The 16,838-nt window shown below is 40.6% G+C and overlaps 1 protein-coding gene across 1 annotated transcript; it reads right to left on the reverse strand.

The window, feature by feature from the left end:
* Positions 1–3,029: 3,029 nt before the first annotated feature.
* Positions 3,030–15,661, reverse strand: EFCAB2 (EF-hand calcium binding domain 2; the record flags this gene model as incomplete). The annotated part of the gene is made up of 6 exons (XM_009579741.1): positions 3,030–3,145; positions 4,174–4,240; positions 4,341–4,383; positions 6,282–6,361; positions 11,108–11,180; positions 15,577–15,661. Coding segments are annotated over 6 exons (464 nt in total), but the record flags the coding sequence as incomplete, so codon positions are not given.
* Between the last annotated feature and the right edge of the window lie 1,177 nt (positions 15,662–16,838).

Genomic DNA, 16,838 nt, shown 5'->3' on the forward strand with positions numbered 1-16,838 from the left:
GTCTGGGTAATGAGTTCTCTTCCCTCTCCCTCCTTCAACTAGGTCAAAAACCCAGTTTCTTCAAAGCCTTGGCACTGCTTCCCTGTGTGGATTTAGTCCAGGTGCTAGGCTGGTTCCTCCCTAGAGGCTTCCCAGTGCGATTCACTCCCTTATCTTGGTTCCTGATCTTGAGGGAAGAGGCAAAACAGCCAGCAAGGAGAGGCATGTAGCAAGAGACAGCTCAAGACCACTCAGCAGTTCAATTTGTCCACCTCAAAGATGAGGACAAAGTAATGTATTTTTCCCTTCAAATTTAGAAATGAAGAGGTTTTTTAGTTATGGCAAAATGGTTCCCTAAGTCTCCTCTCCTCCCCCTAGGGTGTGGGACCCTGCTCATCCCCAGGGAGCACAGGGATGCAGGGCATTCAGAGAGCCCATCCCAGGGAGCTTCGAAGAGTCCCCTTATGCAGCCCACCACCACCATGGGGAGATGGGTGGGCACGGCAGGGGCTGGCGAGTCATGAAAGACAAGGGCAAGGGAACAGTCATGTGTGGCACTGCTCAGCCACTTCTGGGGTGACCCATGGGACAGCTCCTTCACAAGCCGATCAGATCACTGCTACGTGATCCTAGCTGGCAGGGAGCACTCAGCTTTTAGGATCCTACAGAGTCTGAGATTCGTTCTTGACACCTCCTCCACCCCCAATTTGGAAACTCTCTAGGCAATGGAATTTGTTTGCTTATGCCCAAAGTGAAGACTGCAACTTGCTTTTATCTATCCTATTTGCACGTATCTTTCTTGGGGACAGGTATAAGAAGATGGGGCTGGAGGAGTCGCTGTGTGATAAATTCAGAAACAGTCACACTTTTTACTTGCCAGAATAGCCTCTTCCCTTGCATTTAGGACTGTAGGATAAAAAATTATATATATCATCAAAGGATATATGTTAAGATCCTATCTTGCACTATGAATTGTAACTGTGTTGTACATGGGCATCCTGATTTGATATAGCAGTCACTGAGGCGGCCTCTGGGGTAGCACCACTAGAAAGAAATTGTGCTCTCTCTAGAGCACTGCGAGCTGTGAAATGATTTCCTGAAATAAGCATCTTCCTGCTGAAAAAGTGGCTCCCAGGCTGCAGAATATGAATGAAACTTGTATTCACGCCAGCTGTGTTAGAGACCCAGTACAACACTCTATATCAAATGGAAGAAGGATTCATCTAGGGAAAATAATTTCAGCTTCCAAAGAGAGACTAAAGAAGGCTAATAAAAAATATATTTTCTTAATGGGTCTTTGTTGTTCTTGCTTTAATCTTCAAAAACACATATTTTCACACATTATAACACTAATGATTACCTTTGTTTTTCATTCTTACTGACAAAGAAATGAAATACATAGTAAATGTGTTAACAAGAGTGCATTGCAGTCTTAGGACCAGTGCAACAGTGGTTTCCAGATGGAAACCCAGCTTAGAATTAGGCAAATGTTGTTTACCTGCATTAACTCCTTGTTGCCTTACTGTTTAAGAAAATATCAGTAAAAGACAACTTGGGTTAGAGAAGTAAAAAGAGAATTAAAAAATTATCTTTTTTAGATTGTTTCCATCACCACATTTAGATCATGCTAACCTCTTCTTTGTGAAGCACAGCAGCTCCCTTGCAGCTGTGTATGAAGACAGCTCCTCTGAGTTTGCAGCTCAAGTGAAACAAATGGGTAGAGCAAAAGACCTGACGTGAGGAGCCCTGTGCTCTGCTTTCAGCTCTGCCACTGGAAGGGCATGACAGGAGGTAAGGCATTCAATGCCTCTGTGTGTCAGTCTTCCCCAGATTTCATCAGCTGATGAAGTCTGTGGTTGACACAGAGCTGGGATATGCAGTTAAGACAGAGGAGTGGTAGGACACTGTACAGGAGGAAGCCAAACTTGACAGAGAGTAGAAAAACAGAAATGGGGTCAAAGGTGTGGAGCACAAAGTACAAGATGGTGCCCTTGGGTACCAGACCACAGAATCTTCTCCTACAAGTTGAGACCTCCTCAGTGGAGGGCAACCGCTGGTCACTTGTTAGAAGATGATGTACAAGGCAAGAACTCAAGGGGAAAGAGCTTGAACTCAAATTAAAGGACAACAGTACAGTAACAGTCAATAAAATAATTAAGCTAGAAATGAGAAGAGCAGTGAGGTCTGTGGTGGTCTTATAAGCAAGGGTAGTTAAGACACATGCTACACTAACATCTTTCAAAAAATGGTGCTTCATCAGTTTATGAAAATCAAATACCAGTCCCATGACCTTAAGTTTTGAACAGTTTTAGCTCCTGACTTTCAAACTCGTTATGAAAGGGGAACAGCCTATGGTAACAGAAACGTTCTCAAGGATTACTTTGTAAATTTGACTATGGCAATGGTTTGAGTGTTACCTGCATGTTTAAAATGGAAGCAAAATACCATGTGCAAACGGATGAGTAACATAAAATGGAACTAACTGGTCCAGTTTAATTGCCTACAGTAAACAAAGCACAAATATTTGACAAAAACTAGAAATCGTAGGAAGTTTATTTGATCTATTATATTATTTCAGAAGTAGTAACCTACCTGGTGCCTTATTATTTAAACACAAACAGGGATTACATTTAAATATAAAAGCTTAATCTTAGTAGCATGCCTTCACAATTTTAGTCATCTTAAGGTACTCACTTACCTACTTATTACCTGCTTTCACAGGTCTCATTTTCCGTTAGTTTTTCAGGAGCAATTGTAAAGTCATTTCTTGACTCCATTAACATTATTTTTCCTGTTATTTTTCAAACCAAATGCCATGATTTCTTTTCCAGACCTTACACAGTGTTTCTGTCAAGAGCTCTTTTTCCAGGTGTGAATATATTTCAGTATGTATACAGAACCCAAGGAAATATAGCTACACAGGTTTTATTTTAATTATAAGCACAAGGTCGCAAGCCAAGCTTTGTTATACTTTAAAATATGCATTTCAAGTAACTGCCAAGCTACACTGCTGTTACCAAAAGGCATCTCAAACACTATAGGGGAAGATCTTAACTTTCATCTACTATCATCATTGAAATGTAGTCTCTGTAGCGAACAGTATTTGTTTCTGGATCTAGAGCCGTGGAGAGCATGTCCTCCATTTCTTCCTCAGTAAAGGGCTCACCTAAAAGACAGCAGAGAATAACACTTTGTCTTGATAAATATTCTTTTCAGGGCTGGTAAATTACCCTGCTTTTCCTTTGCAAGGATCTCCTTTCAGTCCTCACACAGAGGAGAAAAGGGGCAATACTAAGGATCCAATTCCTTCACTTTTGCCAATGTAAGTCCTGCACACCAAGCAAGCTGGTCTAAGCAAGCTGGAAAGGAGACAGAGGCCCTGGATCTTCTAATCTTCTTTTAGTTCACAGACTCCAAAACAGCCTGCTCCTCTCTGCCACATGGATTTCGAAACAACTGTTTTTATCAGAGTGAACTCTTCTAACGTGTACATTAGAATTATTATCTCTCATTTGGCTATCCTTTCACTTGTATTTACATCAGGAAAGGCTTCTTGTTTTTCTCTTTTAGGAGCTTCAAAGCTGCTGATGGCCTACTGCATCCCTCTTCGAGAACAAGGTCCCCATCTGAGGATAGGTCTTGCGCAAAGCCTGCACATCGCTTTGTACTTGAGGCAGGCTGGCATGAGTCAGCCATGCAAGAAAAGCAAGCTCTTCAAGGGATATTGAGGATTACATGATATACAACTTAAATCTGGTCTTTGAATCTCTTTGTTTGCATATGGCACTAGAATTAAGATCAAGATAATGTAGGAATGAATGAGCACTGAAACTACCTGAAACATCTGGAAATCTAAACTACAGTTTTACAGGAGGACAGAAAAAGAGGCATATCCTTAGGAAGCACGGAGTTGTGCACAGAATCATAAAATATTCACACAAGAGTGAATTATGACTCTTAATAATAATAATCTCTCTCTCATAATGTCTGCAAGCAGGCAGATAAATGTTCTTTCCCTGCATTATTAGCCAGTGAAATGTTCTAGTCTGCAGCCACTCATCTTGGCAACAGTATTGTTTGAAGACAATGTATCTACTCCCACAAGTTCTGGCATGCAGAATGAGGACCTCAAGGTGCCATATACACATGTAATGTTTATTTACTTAAATACTGATATTACAAGAGTCATGTTACCTTCTTCAGTCAAATATTTGACCAGCTCGTCTTTAGTAATATATCCACGTTTATTCTCATCCAAAGCCTTTAAAGAAAAAGAATAAAACTTGTGGGTTTAACCATATTGAATCAAGAATCAGCAACTTCTTTCCAGCAATTAGGTACTCCAATATTTAGTTACAGACCTCAAATGCATGTAGAAGAACATCTTCTGGAATAGGCCGGTAGCTGAAACCATTGAATAAGAAAAGTTAAGTCACTGTTTGCCAGGCTGCTGTACTAATCTGAAAGAATAAAATATGAATACTAAAGAAAAGGGAAAACATATTTTCTACGAGAATTTACAAAGTTTGCCTATCAAACATTTAATTCCAGCTTTACTTTTTGGAACAGTCCATATCTTTACCTCTTACGTCTTTTATTGTACTCCTGTTTAATTTTCCTTGTGCTAAGGAGCCAGATGAATGGCTTCTGCATGTCTGGGCTGGCTGAGTGGGTTAGTAGGAATCAATAATAGCTGAATCATTCCACGTAGCCAATGCACGGAACAGAAGATGGCCAAACCAAGAAAACAAAGTTTTGTCCAGGTACGCTGGTAGCTAGGCAACAGATCACCTAGTGGGACTTTGACAGTCCCAGACAATCAACTCTAATGAGCTGATGATGAGCAAAGGAGGCTGGTAGCTATAAAAGAAAAGGTCTGTCACTAGCAATTTCAGAGAGACAGGAGAATTGGGCACGTGTGTGCATGCATATGTATGCCTGATTTCAGAGCAGGAAAGGAAGCCCTGTGCAGCAATGGAGTCCTTCCATATCCCAGCAGACTCTCACGAACCCCCAAGAATACTAAAGAGAAGACATTGAAGCCAGGGAGGTTCTAACTGCTTGATTGTTTCGTCCAGATCCACCTTGCTCTTTTACTATCTAAAAATCAAATGGGCTAAGAAGAGGCCTTGTTTTTTGTGATCCAAATCTCATGTGCCCTTGGATAAGTGAACTATGGACATAGTGCCCCAAAAGATAAAGTGGGTCTTGACAAGCCTGCACTAGCCTGGGGAAAGTGTGTGGAGTTTTTGCATATGTGCGTGTGTGTGTGTGTGTGTGTGTGTGTATGTTTGTGTGGAGGGGGTGTGGCGGAGAAGAAGAGAGCCCAGAGCAGCAAGGTCTCATTTTGTTAAAGGGTGAACATCAGTGTGGAACCAGAAATGTGCCATGAAGGCCAGAGAAGGCAAAGGTGCAGGAACCTGGGAAGGCAATGCACCTGTGCCGGCACACCGGGACCCAAACACTGATGGCTGGTCCGTGTCCAGGCACAGGCGCAAAGACTCTCAAACACAGCCCCAAGGTGGACCCCGCTGCCTCTGGATGCTGCGAGACAGTTTTGGGAAATTCTATAGCTATTTCATGTGTAGAACACCCTCCTACCAAAGGCCCTCTGTGTGTAAAATAACTTCTCAGTATTGGACAAGACTGAGTCTCCCCTTGGCTACCATCTTTAAAAAGAAAGATAAATTCCCTATAAATATTCTTGCTTTTAGTGCAAAATATCAAAATAGCACAAGTTCCTGTGTACATGCAAAAATTTCTATGTACCTTTGAATAATGAACAGCGTTTTTGTTCTAGACTTCTAGATCTGCAGTCTTTTAGAGTGCTAGTTGTGTACATTCAACTGTACCTGGCAGTCATTTTGAGACATGAACATGAAGCTGATTTATACAACTTATTAAAAATATACTGTAACAGACTGTGCTTCTCAGTAAGTGTAACTCACATGTTCAGAGAAAGTAATGGTTATGACCTTAATTTGCATATAAAATATTTCAGAGATGCACAAAACATGTTGAATAGCAAGTTAATTCTGATGCACATTAAAAATACAAAAGCTACACATTATCACAATTCACTATTATAAGCTGTTATTATTTACATCATCCGTACAACATAATTTTATGTAGACGAAGTAATTTTAAAACAAAACCTATGAAGCTAATGTAAACTGAGTTTAAATAACAAAAAAAATCTGTATTCCTTCCAGTTACACTAAATTACTGCAGATATATTTATTCAGAATCAACCCTGTCAATCTGGAATAAACTACAGACACAAAAAATCCACTTTCCATTACCTTCTGTCGAGTAGTACTTTTGTCATCACTGGAAGAAATTTTTCCAGATGAATGTATCCAGTCGGTTCTTCTTCTTCTACCTAAAAATAAAACTTAAGTATGGCAGGTTATATGACTCATTAGCAAACCAATACGAAAACCAGAACATTGGGGTGGTTCCTGCATTAAAATTACAGAGTTAGACTTCGGATGTTTATATCAGGTTTTTAGTATCACATGGCAAGATAACATGTGAGTGAAATGCTTGTGATCAAATAGAAAGAAATTAGAGGAAGAAATAATATCCCAGGCAAAACACAGGCCTGCTATTATAGACACTTCCAACAACTCAATATTGCCCTCTTGTGCTTAGAAACCATTTCTGCAAAGGAACCGGATGCCTAGTAACTGATCTTATCTTCCACAATAACTCAGCCGAGGTTTAAACATTCAGACTGCATTCATACTAGTAAAATCTAGCAGGACCTGGAACATCCCCAAGCAGTGTAATGTGACCACCCGTAACAGCAAACCATTAGCACGTTCCCTGGCATGATTTTGGCCTGTGCCATCTAATGCTCCCCCCAGCAGTCACCAGGCCTGGCTAGGACCTTAGGGACTGTTCTCCAGCAGGCTGCTTTGTGCAGCCACTCCGCATAAAACATTTACCAGGGTAGACATGAGCTGCTCTGTGCCAGCTGGCTTCAACACCCAAGGATGTTTCTGGGCATATTTAATGTGCTAGTTTGGACATAGCCCCAGTCTAGGACACCTCAAGGATGGAACTTGTTGCCTCCACATGTTTCATAGCCAGAGAGAGTTGTCAGGGGAAGGACCAGAGAGGCAGGCAGACTGAGTCAGGGCAGTCTGAAACAGTCATAAGGCAGCCCATAAAATGCTACACAAAGAAAAGCTTCCCTTTGCCTCCCAAACAAATTAACAGATTAGTCCCAAAACGTCCGGGACTTCTAGCAGCATTCTCACTGCATTCCTGTACTTCCACAGGAGATGAGCACCATGGTAAAAACTGCTCCCTATCATCAGGGAGCATCCCTTCCCTGAAAATTTCAAGTTTTACTCCCAAAAGGAGGCCTCTTAATGGAGCTAGCCTGTTCCTGTCTGTGTTGAAACTGGATGCATGCCTTGTGGTCTCACATGGCAGCAGCGACACCTTGCTAGGCTCTCCAAGACACAGCTCAGATTGAAAGAAGACTCAAATAGGCACTGATCTGAAATTTCCTAACCGAGCCAGGAAAAGACGAAGTAAGAAATCTTCCTCCTGGGAGCTGGGTCAGAGCTGGGGTGATGCCTGATACATCCAGTTGCTGAAATGCAACTGCTGCTACATACTCTTTTCCAGTGTTCTTGAAAGGTTTTGGTTGCTAAAAGCAGGCAGCCACCACCTCTTGCTGCTTTAGAGTGGAAATTGGCTTGAAAAAGCACTTTTTCCCTTCTGTTTGGTGAGCCTAGCGGAAGAGATCTTTAGCAAGGAAATGAAGCTGTTGCATGCTTCATAGTAAATCAAATGGTACCTTTTACCATTACAGAATCATTTGTTTTACTGCTTGCTTGATTGAAAAGATGTAACAAAATACCTGGCAAAATTTAACTTCTTTCCAGTGACGTAACAGTTAGCCAATACACTGAACTATTCCATGCACCACAAATACTGAGATGTATAAGTACACAGGATGTTTTAGGGAACATCTGTGCTTCAACTAGTATTAGGTCAGAAGTCCACAGAGACAGAAAAAGAAATATGGTAGCTATTTATCAGAAATAGATAGATGTGTCTTATATTAAGCGGAACAACCAAAAGCAAGGACCCAAAACATCCATGAAGATGGTAAGTTATATAAACCATGTTTAAGAGCCAAAAAACATTAGATCTCCTCATCCAAACAGTTGAAGACCATCCTAACCTTCAAACCAGAACTTACCGGCAATGACCACTTCAAAGCTCAACGTAACAAATACCTGTGAAATTGTCAGCCCTCACTGACAAATATCATCCAGATTTGCCTCTTTTTGTTGGTGTGCTATTTGTATTTTGCCTTCAGAAAGCAGTCTGTGGAAGAAACGTGTCCTTCCTGACAATGGACCTAGTCCTGGGAGGTGATGAGCAACCTCAGTTTCCTCTGACCTGGAAAGAAGAGCTTCCACTTCAGTGGCTCTACAGGCTCAGCAATATCTTGAACTGTTAAAATTAATCCTATTTCTAACATTGGGTAGATATGTGAGTAAACTGAATATATTAACCTCGCCTAAGTCAGTAAGTATTCAGATTTGCAGGTATATGTATATCCTCTTACTCTTCCTCATGCTCACTCCTATTCTATACCTCATTTCCCATTGATGTTTTCTTTTTTCTGTAATTCCTCCCCTTTTCACAGTGGCTGTGACAATAACAGTATTTGCTTGTTCAAACTCTGTGAGTTTTGTATGTCTCTTTCTTTTGGGTACATCCACAGCTCCCATAACAACCGTACTGTAGCATTTGTTGTGTTTCATATCTTTACTCTCACAGCCATACTATTATTGTCCACGTAACATTTGGACACTTGAGTCACAAAGAAACAAAAACATCTTCCAGAGTTATCCAGCCGATCTGTAGCAGAGCAGTGCACTGAACCTGGGATTTCAAACTCCAGGCATTGTAGTAACCCTCAGATTAGCTTTCACCATCTCTAGGCTTATCATTTAATCTTAACTTTGTAAGTAGGCCTGAAGATATGATACTAAGTACAGCATTTAGCATAAGGCAAAATAGGAAACAGTATATGATAATTTTTAGAGATAAAATAATTATATGAATGCTGATTTGGCAGACAGGAATTATTTGAAGGCAACATAAGCTAGTTTAGATACAATAAGGCTAATAGGAAGACAGATGACTGAGAGACACAAGTAGTGAGAAACAGAAATGAACCACAGCTTACAATGGGCAAAAATACTGCGGAAATAACTTGGTTACAAACCAGCCAACAGAGACAATTTTACTTTATCTAGATTAAGATAAAATGGTATTATCACAGTAAGAGTAATGGTATCTTATACAAATTAAGATATATTAGTGATTAACATAATACACTAATGGTTCTGCAAGAAGATAGTGTTCTTCTGGTACTAAACCTATGCCAAGGTTTCATTTACAGACACCATGAAACCTTCTTTGAGATCTAACTTCCAGTTCAGTGTTCTTTAAGGTTAATCATTACTCTGGAATGTATTTTTTCTTCCTGCAATATTTGTATTTAATTTAATATTCTTATAATCAACAATTGCATACATGTTATACTGTTGTATCTCAAGAATCTTCCGCCTCATAGCTGCATTGCATTGTGCTTTGTTATGTATTACTTATCTCAAATTTTCAGTAATGCTGAAAATTGGGGGGGAAAAAAAAAGTAAATTCAATCTCTTTGGGAGGGGGAGGCAGGCCTTAAACTCTCCTGGTTCCCCTGGACTGTGGGAGGGGGGGTCGAAGCATCCCCTTCCTTTTCTCAATTCTGTATCTTGAGTCAGTTGCACTGTTCAGTTGCACTGTTCGTTTGCTGCAAACAAAAATCTCTGTGGGCCACTAAAAATATCATCTATATTAAGCACCATAATTTCTTTTTCCATTTTGTATTGTTTGTCAGTGGGAGCTGGGACAATCTGGTACTGAGAGTACAGAACCAGTGCAGACAGATTGCAGTATCATGTTAAAAGATCTTTCTCCTCTGATGGTTCTTTGCACTTCCTCATTTGAAGCAGCTGCGTCATTTTCACAAGACGTAGCACAAGATTCCTTACGCTAAATTCTGATCTACAAGAGACCAGACAAGGCTACTGAGGAGAGACTACTACTGCAACCATCCAAATTTTTGTTGGGGACAGGACGAAAAGAGTGAGAGATCAGTTCCCTGTATCCTGACCTATACATGAAAACGAGAAAAATCCTTCCCCCACCTCTCAGCCACAGCATCTTCCATTCCTTAAGGCAGCATATACATTTGCTAAAAGAATGTGAAGTCTTTTTCCCACTTCTTTGTCCCATTTATTAACCATACGCTGCCAAGGCACCAGCACACCATCCTTTCTATTACAAGCATGAGGTAAGGAGACAAAAATTAGTGTAGGAGAAAAACTGTGGAGTAATGTGACTGAAGTTCCTTACCCCTGTGTATCACTGGGAGAATGGGAGGTTTCCTCCCCCTCGCTAGGTCTTGCGAGGTTTTATGTCTGAATTCTGACTTACAGGCTTAAGTAATCAAGTAAGGAAAGATTACTTATCTGTAACCGCGAAATCTCAAAACTGGGAGAGACCTCAGGTAGGACAGAAAGTTGAGAGGTCTAGCTATAAGATAGCAATAACAGGACCCAGAGAAAAAACATAGCAGGTCTTCCCTCTGTGTATTTTTGGAATTTGATGTATAATTTTAACACCTGCTCAAGAACTAATTTTTATTACTTAATCATCAGTATGTGTCCATGATGTGTCCAGAAGAGTAAGATGGTTAGGGTTTGGATATCCTAATCCGACTGAGGTTTAGGACATTCTTTTTCATCAGCCAAAACCAATTTTTCCTCCATTTTCTGTAAACGCCCCTCCACCTTGGCACAGTGTCACAGTGACCTTCTGGGGTAGAGTCAAAGACTCCTCATTTTAACCCATCAATGTTGTTACCTCACCAGCCTAAAGGCTTGCTTCAGGGCAACCTGAGAGACTGCCTGCCTGCCTGAATCACTTCCATGACACTTCCAACCTCTGGGAAAAGGGGTTAGGTTTCCCACACAGCAAGGCAGAAGGGCCAAACTTGTGCAAGTTTAAGACTGAAAAAAATACAAAAAGTCTAAACATTTACCTTTGCAAGCAGTTCATGTAGTTCTGCCTCAGTAGGGAAGCAACCCAGCGACCTGACAATTGACCCAATCTCTCTGAAAGAAAGAAAGAACATCTTTGTCAGTAAATCTGCAATACAAGAGTGTCTGTGGAGAATCCAGATACCAGTTCAGAGCTTGCGTACAGGAGTGTGCATGTACAAGCACATAAGCACATGTATGTGGACTTTTAAGATGATGTCTCAGTAAGCAATGTCTATTCTTACAGACATTAAATACTCTGAAGCTTTTCGGAAGAGTATAATTGCTCTTGTGACTTTCCCCAAAAATTCTTTACCATTGTGTTGCAGTGTACTGCGTGCAGATTACTTTTCAACTGCTGTCTTCTAATTGTTAAGCTTAATTTCAGTAAAGTCTACATTTATATAGTTAATAAAACACTTTGAAACCTATATGTTTACATTAAAAGCTATAAAGATGCAAATTTTAACTGCAGGAAAGAACAATTACAAAAGGTCAGTAAGGAGGCAGCCCTGCTATGCCCCTGCTGTGCTTTGAAAGAGTCGAACGGACCAATACACTGGCTTATCACCACCCTGTTTATGCTGCAAAATATATTCATAGCGTGCATTTACTGCTGAACCCGGTGCAGTTGTTCCGAGGCTCTAAATAAAATTCTGACCAAAGTGGCAATGCCTCAAAAAAGTTAAAGACGAACAACATCACAAACTAGACGCAAAAGTACTGAAAAGCTGTAAAAAAGAGTACTAATGAGATTTATGGTATGATTGAAAACAAAGTAACAGAAGCATCAATATTGCTTGTGATTTGAAGTCCAATTCTACGACACAGAAATTCAAGCACATTTGAGTAAGTATCCACAGTGCTGGTGGTTCCCATGATTCAAACCTCTGTGGTTTCCTCAGTACATTTGGTGGAAAAAATAGATTGCCTAATAAAAATGGTAGATACAAGAAGCAACGACCTTTGTAAAATCATCTTACAACAGTAAGGCACTAAAAGTGGCACACCAAGCACACGTAAAATTATACAGGTCAGTCTTTGGCCTCCTCAGACAGGTCCCAAGGAGCTCCAATTCTGACTGAAAACATGTGAGAAGCACTACAATAGACAAAAGAGAAGAAAAGGCTGGCTGCACAAAAATAGTTAAAAAACAAAACCCAGTCCCACATATACATTTGTTATGAAAAGAAGCCATCTGCTCAAATGGCTCAGTGAAACATTGCCCCCTGTGGACGTGAATGGAAGTTTGGCCATTGGCTTCTGTGAGGTCAGAGATTTAGTCCTATTTTTATAATCCTTGTCCATGCATCCTATTTCTAGTATGGGCATACTGTATTTGATGCTCTCACTCCTGCACTCCCTCATCTTTTCCAGCTAAAAGATACTTGTAAATATTCTCTGCCTCCCCCAGTAAAACACACAACCCAAAACATGCCTCCCTGCTGTCCCACACTATTTCTACTCTCTCAGACTGCCAGAGATGGGAAGGCTGCCATCAACCTCCTGCCTCACCTCTCACATCTGCAAAACTGCGATGCTACTACGGTAAGCCAGGCCCTGAAAGAGTTTGCAAAATCTGGCATTGCTGACTGCTGTTTCTGGCAGTCTGTCCGTGTGCCAGCATGAGGATATTGTTTGAAGTGTCTGTGGTCAAAAAAGTCATGTCACATTTGGTAGTAACATGGAGTTTAAAGGACCCAGATAGGAAATTGCATTTTCCTCCCAGCCACTTCCTCTCACTTAGCTCAGCAGCTGCAGTTTCTGCTGTGTAGTTTCTAGCATATAAAAATGATGGTTAAAACGAGTTTATGTCCATACAGGTTTTGTAACACAGATGCAATAAAATTTTGGGTCATGGTTTTCACCCTAGATATAACAACAACAAGATTCACAAAATCATGAAAGCCCTTGACTCAGGGGGTGTTGTAAGCAGCATGAAACAATACTGTCTTCCTCACACTTAATTTCTTAGTAACTTGCATTTGCATTAGGAGTCATGCAATACTGGTGTTGGCCTGTCAAGCCAGGGTAATTTTCCATATTCTTCACAGGTATCTGATATTGCAGGCAATAATATTCATACGTCTACAATTGTGGTTAAGAATTGTGCTGTACTGCCACCTTCTGATACAAGATAATCAGCCATTAATAATCCCGTTATTGTGCTACAGCCCTGCAATATGAAGCTAGGAATAATTAGACAATAAATTATTGTTCATTGTCGGTAACTGTACTATGATAAAAAATTAATGTGAAATTGTGCATTTACTATGTTAAATAGACTTTCAAATGTCCACTCTCACATGTTATGACTTACTGTCTGAATTAACAAATTTTTAAGAAAGTCTATCTGTATCATTTCATTGTTGTAACATTTTATCAAGCGCTATATCCATTATATAATAGAGTGAGGAGTGTAGCAAATTTTACAGCTATTTAGCCAGGACTGCAGATGTCAATGGCAAACAAATAAGCAACTAGTATGTCATGGTGCAGTGAGGGCTAGGGGCTCCCCAGGGCTGGGGGGGTTGGTAGTGGCAGGGACTCCCCATGGCGGGTAGCAAGGCAGGGCTGGGCAGCCAGGGCCCGTCCCACCGCCCAGCCAGGAGCAGGGCAGCCGGGGGTTACTGGGACAGCCCCAGCCCCCAGCATCAGGCACCTCCCTGGGGATGGGCCAAGAGATTTAAGCGAGCACTCTTCCCGAAGAGCCCTATGGGCTAGGGAACAGCAATGGTACCGAGTGTGGAGATGTACCCTGAAATTATCCCTACCTAGTACAACTGAAAAATCATTTCACTTCTATGAAGTACCCATAATTTCTTAAATTTAGAGGCACTAGTAAGCATGTATTGCTAAAACCATCACATAAATATTTTGTAGCCTCTGTTGTTTAATGTAGAAAAAATGTTTGGAACATCTAAAGATGTTTGCCAATTTGGCTTTGTGAGGCATGTCTAATGACAGCAATTTCACCAGTTCTCACACTCCTTTGTAGTGTTTATACTCAATAATTGATTTAAAACTAAAAGCTCTGGTGATATTCTTATGAAAATACTAATTGGAGATATGAAAAATTACTTCAGTAAACTTTAATGACAACAGCTTGTAACAACTTCAGAACCTGCTCAGTGAGACATAAACGTGTGTTTTCTGTATGTTGTAACACAAACCATATTGTTTGTATGGATGTTTATGTTAAAATGAAGTTAAAATAGCACTGTCAAATAGTCAAACTTAAAAAATACCAGAATTAAAAAACACCAGAATTAAGATTATTTGGCAATTTTAAAATTTTACTTCCTTTAGCTCTGTATCTTGTAGCCAGTTATGCCCTGATCAGTCTAACAGTCCGTGTTTTTTTCTTCCACTGAACTTTTGCTTACTCCCTCAGACATATATTTTGTTTGTATTTCCACAACATAGCATGCTAAAGGTATAGAACACGCAGCTCTTCCTCCTGACTCCAATCTGTGCATCCCATTAACCCAATTTTGGTCATCCCATTTCAAAAGGAGATAGCTGAACAGGAAGGAACACAAAAAAGAATGGCCAGAGCTATGGAATGGCATCTCCTAAGAGATGAAACACATCCGGACTCTTCAGCCTTAAACTACTGTGACGGAGGAGGGATGTGACAGACAGCTATGCAATCATTAATAGAGAACATAATATTAATAGAGAACAATTGTTCGCTATTTATCCAAGACAAAAAAAACCCAGGCGCCACTCAAATCATAATGTGGCAGATGTACAAAAAACAACAAGAAATACTGCGTATTTGCTCAATTCCGTATATTGCTCCACCGACTAACTACTAGTAGCTCAGATGAGAATACTGGGCTAAATGGACTTTTGGTGCAATCAAGTATGATCACCTTTATGTTCTATTATTATTATTATCATTATCATTATTATTGTTACTACTACTACTACTACTACTACTACTATTATTGTATAATCAAATTATATGCCATTTGCTTCCAAGTCTCCTAAAACCACCTCCCTCTCAGAGCAACATCCACCTCCCACATTACCCCAGAGGAAGAGAGATGAGCAGGATGCACTGTAGTTGGGGACATCTACTGAGAGCAGGCAGGGACACTCCTTGATGTGCTGGGACTAACCTGAAAGCAAGGGGATCCATACAGGATCCAGGACCTATAGTGCCAAATGAGCTATCAGAGCAGAGATTTGCTAGTAATAATTGTAACCTTAGACTTCTTGTCTAGCGGCAGTTTCCTCTTGCCTCTTGACTCCACCAGTCCCAGCATCCCTCTCTCAAGCCAGTCTCAGTCTTCAACCACTGAACAATGCAAAATGTCTATTAAATAAGCAAAGACATACTTGTCTGATCAGGGCCAAAAGGACTGTTTCAATTACATTTTCTGATAAAGCAGATGCAGGTTTAGGGAGTTATTTATCTCTATACTTGATCCTGTAATATTTCTGTGTGAAGATATTTACAAACCTGACATCCACAGTTCTATTGCATTCATGGTCAAACACCTCAAAAGCTTCTATAATCTCTTTCTCAATTTCAGCTACTGTGCGATCTGCAAAAAGAAACATAAGAAAAGAAAAAGAACAATTCACTGAGCTGTTGCAACTGATTTATTTCCAATTAGAGAGTTGTGACAGCAGAAGCACCAAAACTGAGAAAGGGGCAGACAGGAAAGGTACTTTAAAAAAAGCAGAAGTTATTCTGAAAAAAAACCCACTCTAAATGCAGAATCTGTCATTTATATTAGTAATATGGACTTGCTATGGCTCTGCAGCTGCATCAAGTCTGGTGGTAATGGTGTGTCTCAGCTGCATGATCACCTAGCTGTCCAGGTCTGGACCCTGTCCAGAGTGTGCCACAGCTCCTCCTGGACCATGAGCCTGAGCCTTCCCTGGACACCATGATACCAGCGGTACGAGCAAGGCGAACGTGGGCCCAGGCTTGCCCTGAGATGGGGCTGAGTCTCTTCACCCTGCATCCAAGGAAACATACATGCCCTTACGTCCACTAAGTTAGCCATAATGTAGGAAAAGATGAGAACCAGGAATACAGAGATGGCTAAGATATGTGCACAGTGAGTATGTCTCATGGTAAATTATTTATTGTAACAGTTTGGAAAGGAAGACAATCTCAGCAAAGAGGAAGGAGTAATTTGCTCCATTTCCCTTTTATATCTCAATCTCAAAGAATGGGGAAAGAAGAACCACAGGTTATCACAGTTATATCTCATCTAAAGCCAGAAATTGCATTCTGGCGGTAAGGGAAGTACCAGGAAATAAATTATGAGAAGAAAAATGTAAAGAGAGGAAGGGGTCCATCTCAAAAAAAAGCTCCCTGGCAAGGAAGCCAGGGTAGATACAGAGTGAACTCGTTAGCGCATTTATTAATGTTGTCGTCTGATTCCAAAAGACAGAATATAGGAAGCAAAGTGATATGGACTTGACCTTTTGGTTCCTGTGGCTAAATACAGCCCCAAACTCCAGCTGGCAAACTGCCTCTCAGGAGGCAGCATTTTGTGAGCTAGCCCCACGGCCTCCACAGAGACGCCAACAGGGAAAATTTGAGTGACAGACAGAACATGAGATTGGTATTGGGTACATTTGTTTTCTCATTTGCACACTTCTCTTCTGTATTTTCAACATAATAATTAAAACATATCTCTCCTTTATTAAAACTGATATATTTTCTTCTTTAGGCTCATCTGGTGTTAAGTGTTGTTGAGCCACTCT

The sequence above is a fragment of the Fulmarus glacialis genome, unplaced genomic scaffold (genome assembly GCF_000690835.1).
Source record: "Fulmarus glacialis isolate BGI_N327 unplaced genomic scaffold, ASM69083v1 scaffold15616, whole genome shotgun sequence".
NCBI lineage: Eukaryota > Metazoa > Chordata > Aves > Procellariiformes > Procellariidae > Fulmarus > Fulmarus glacialis.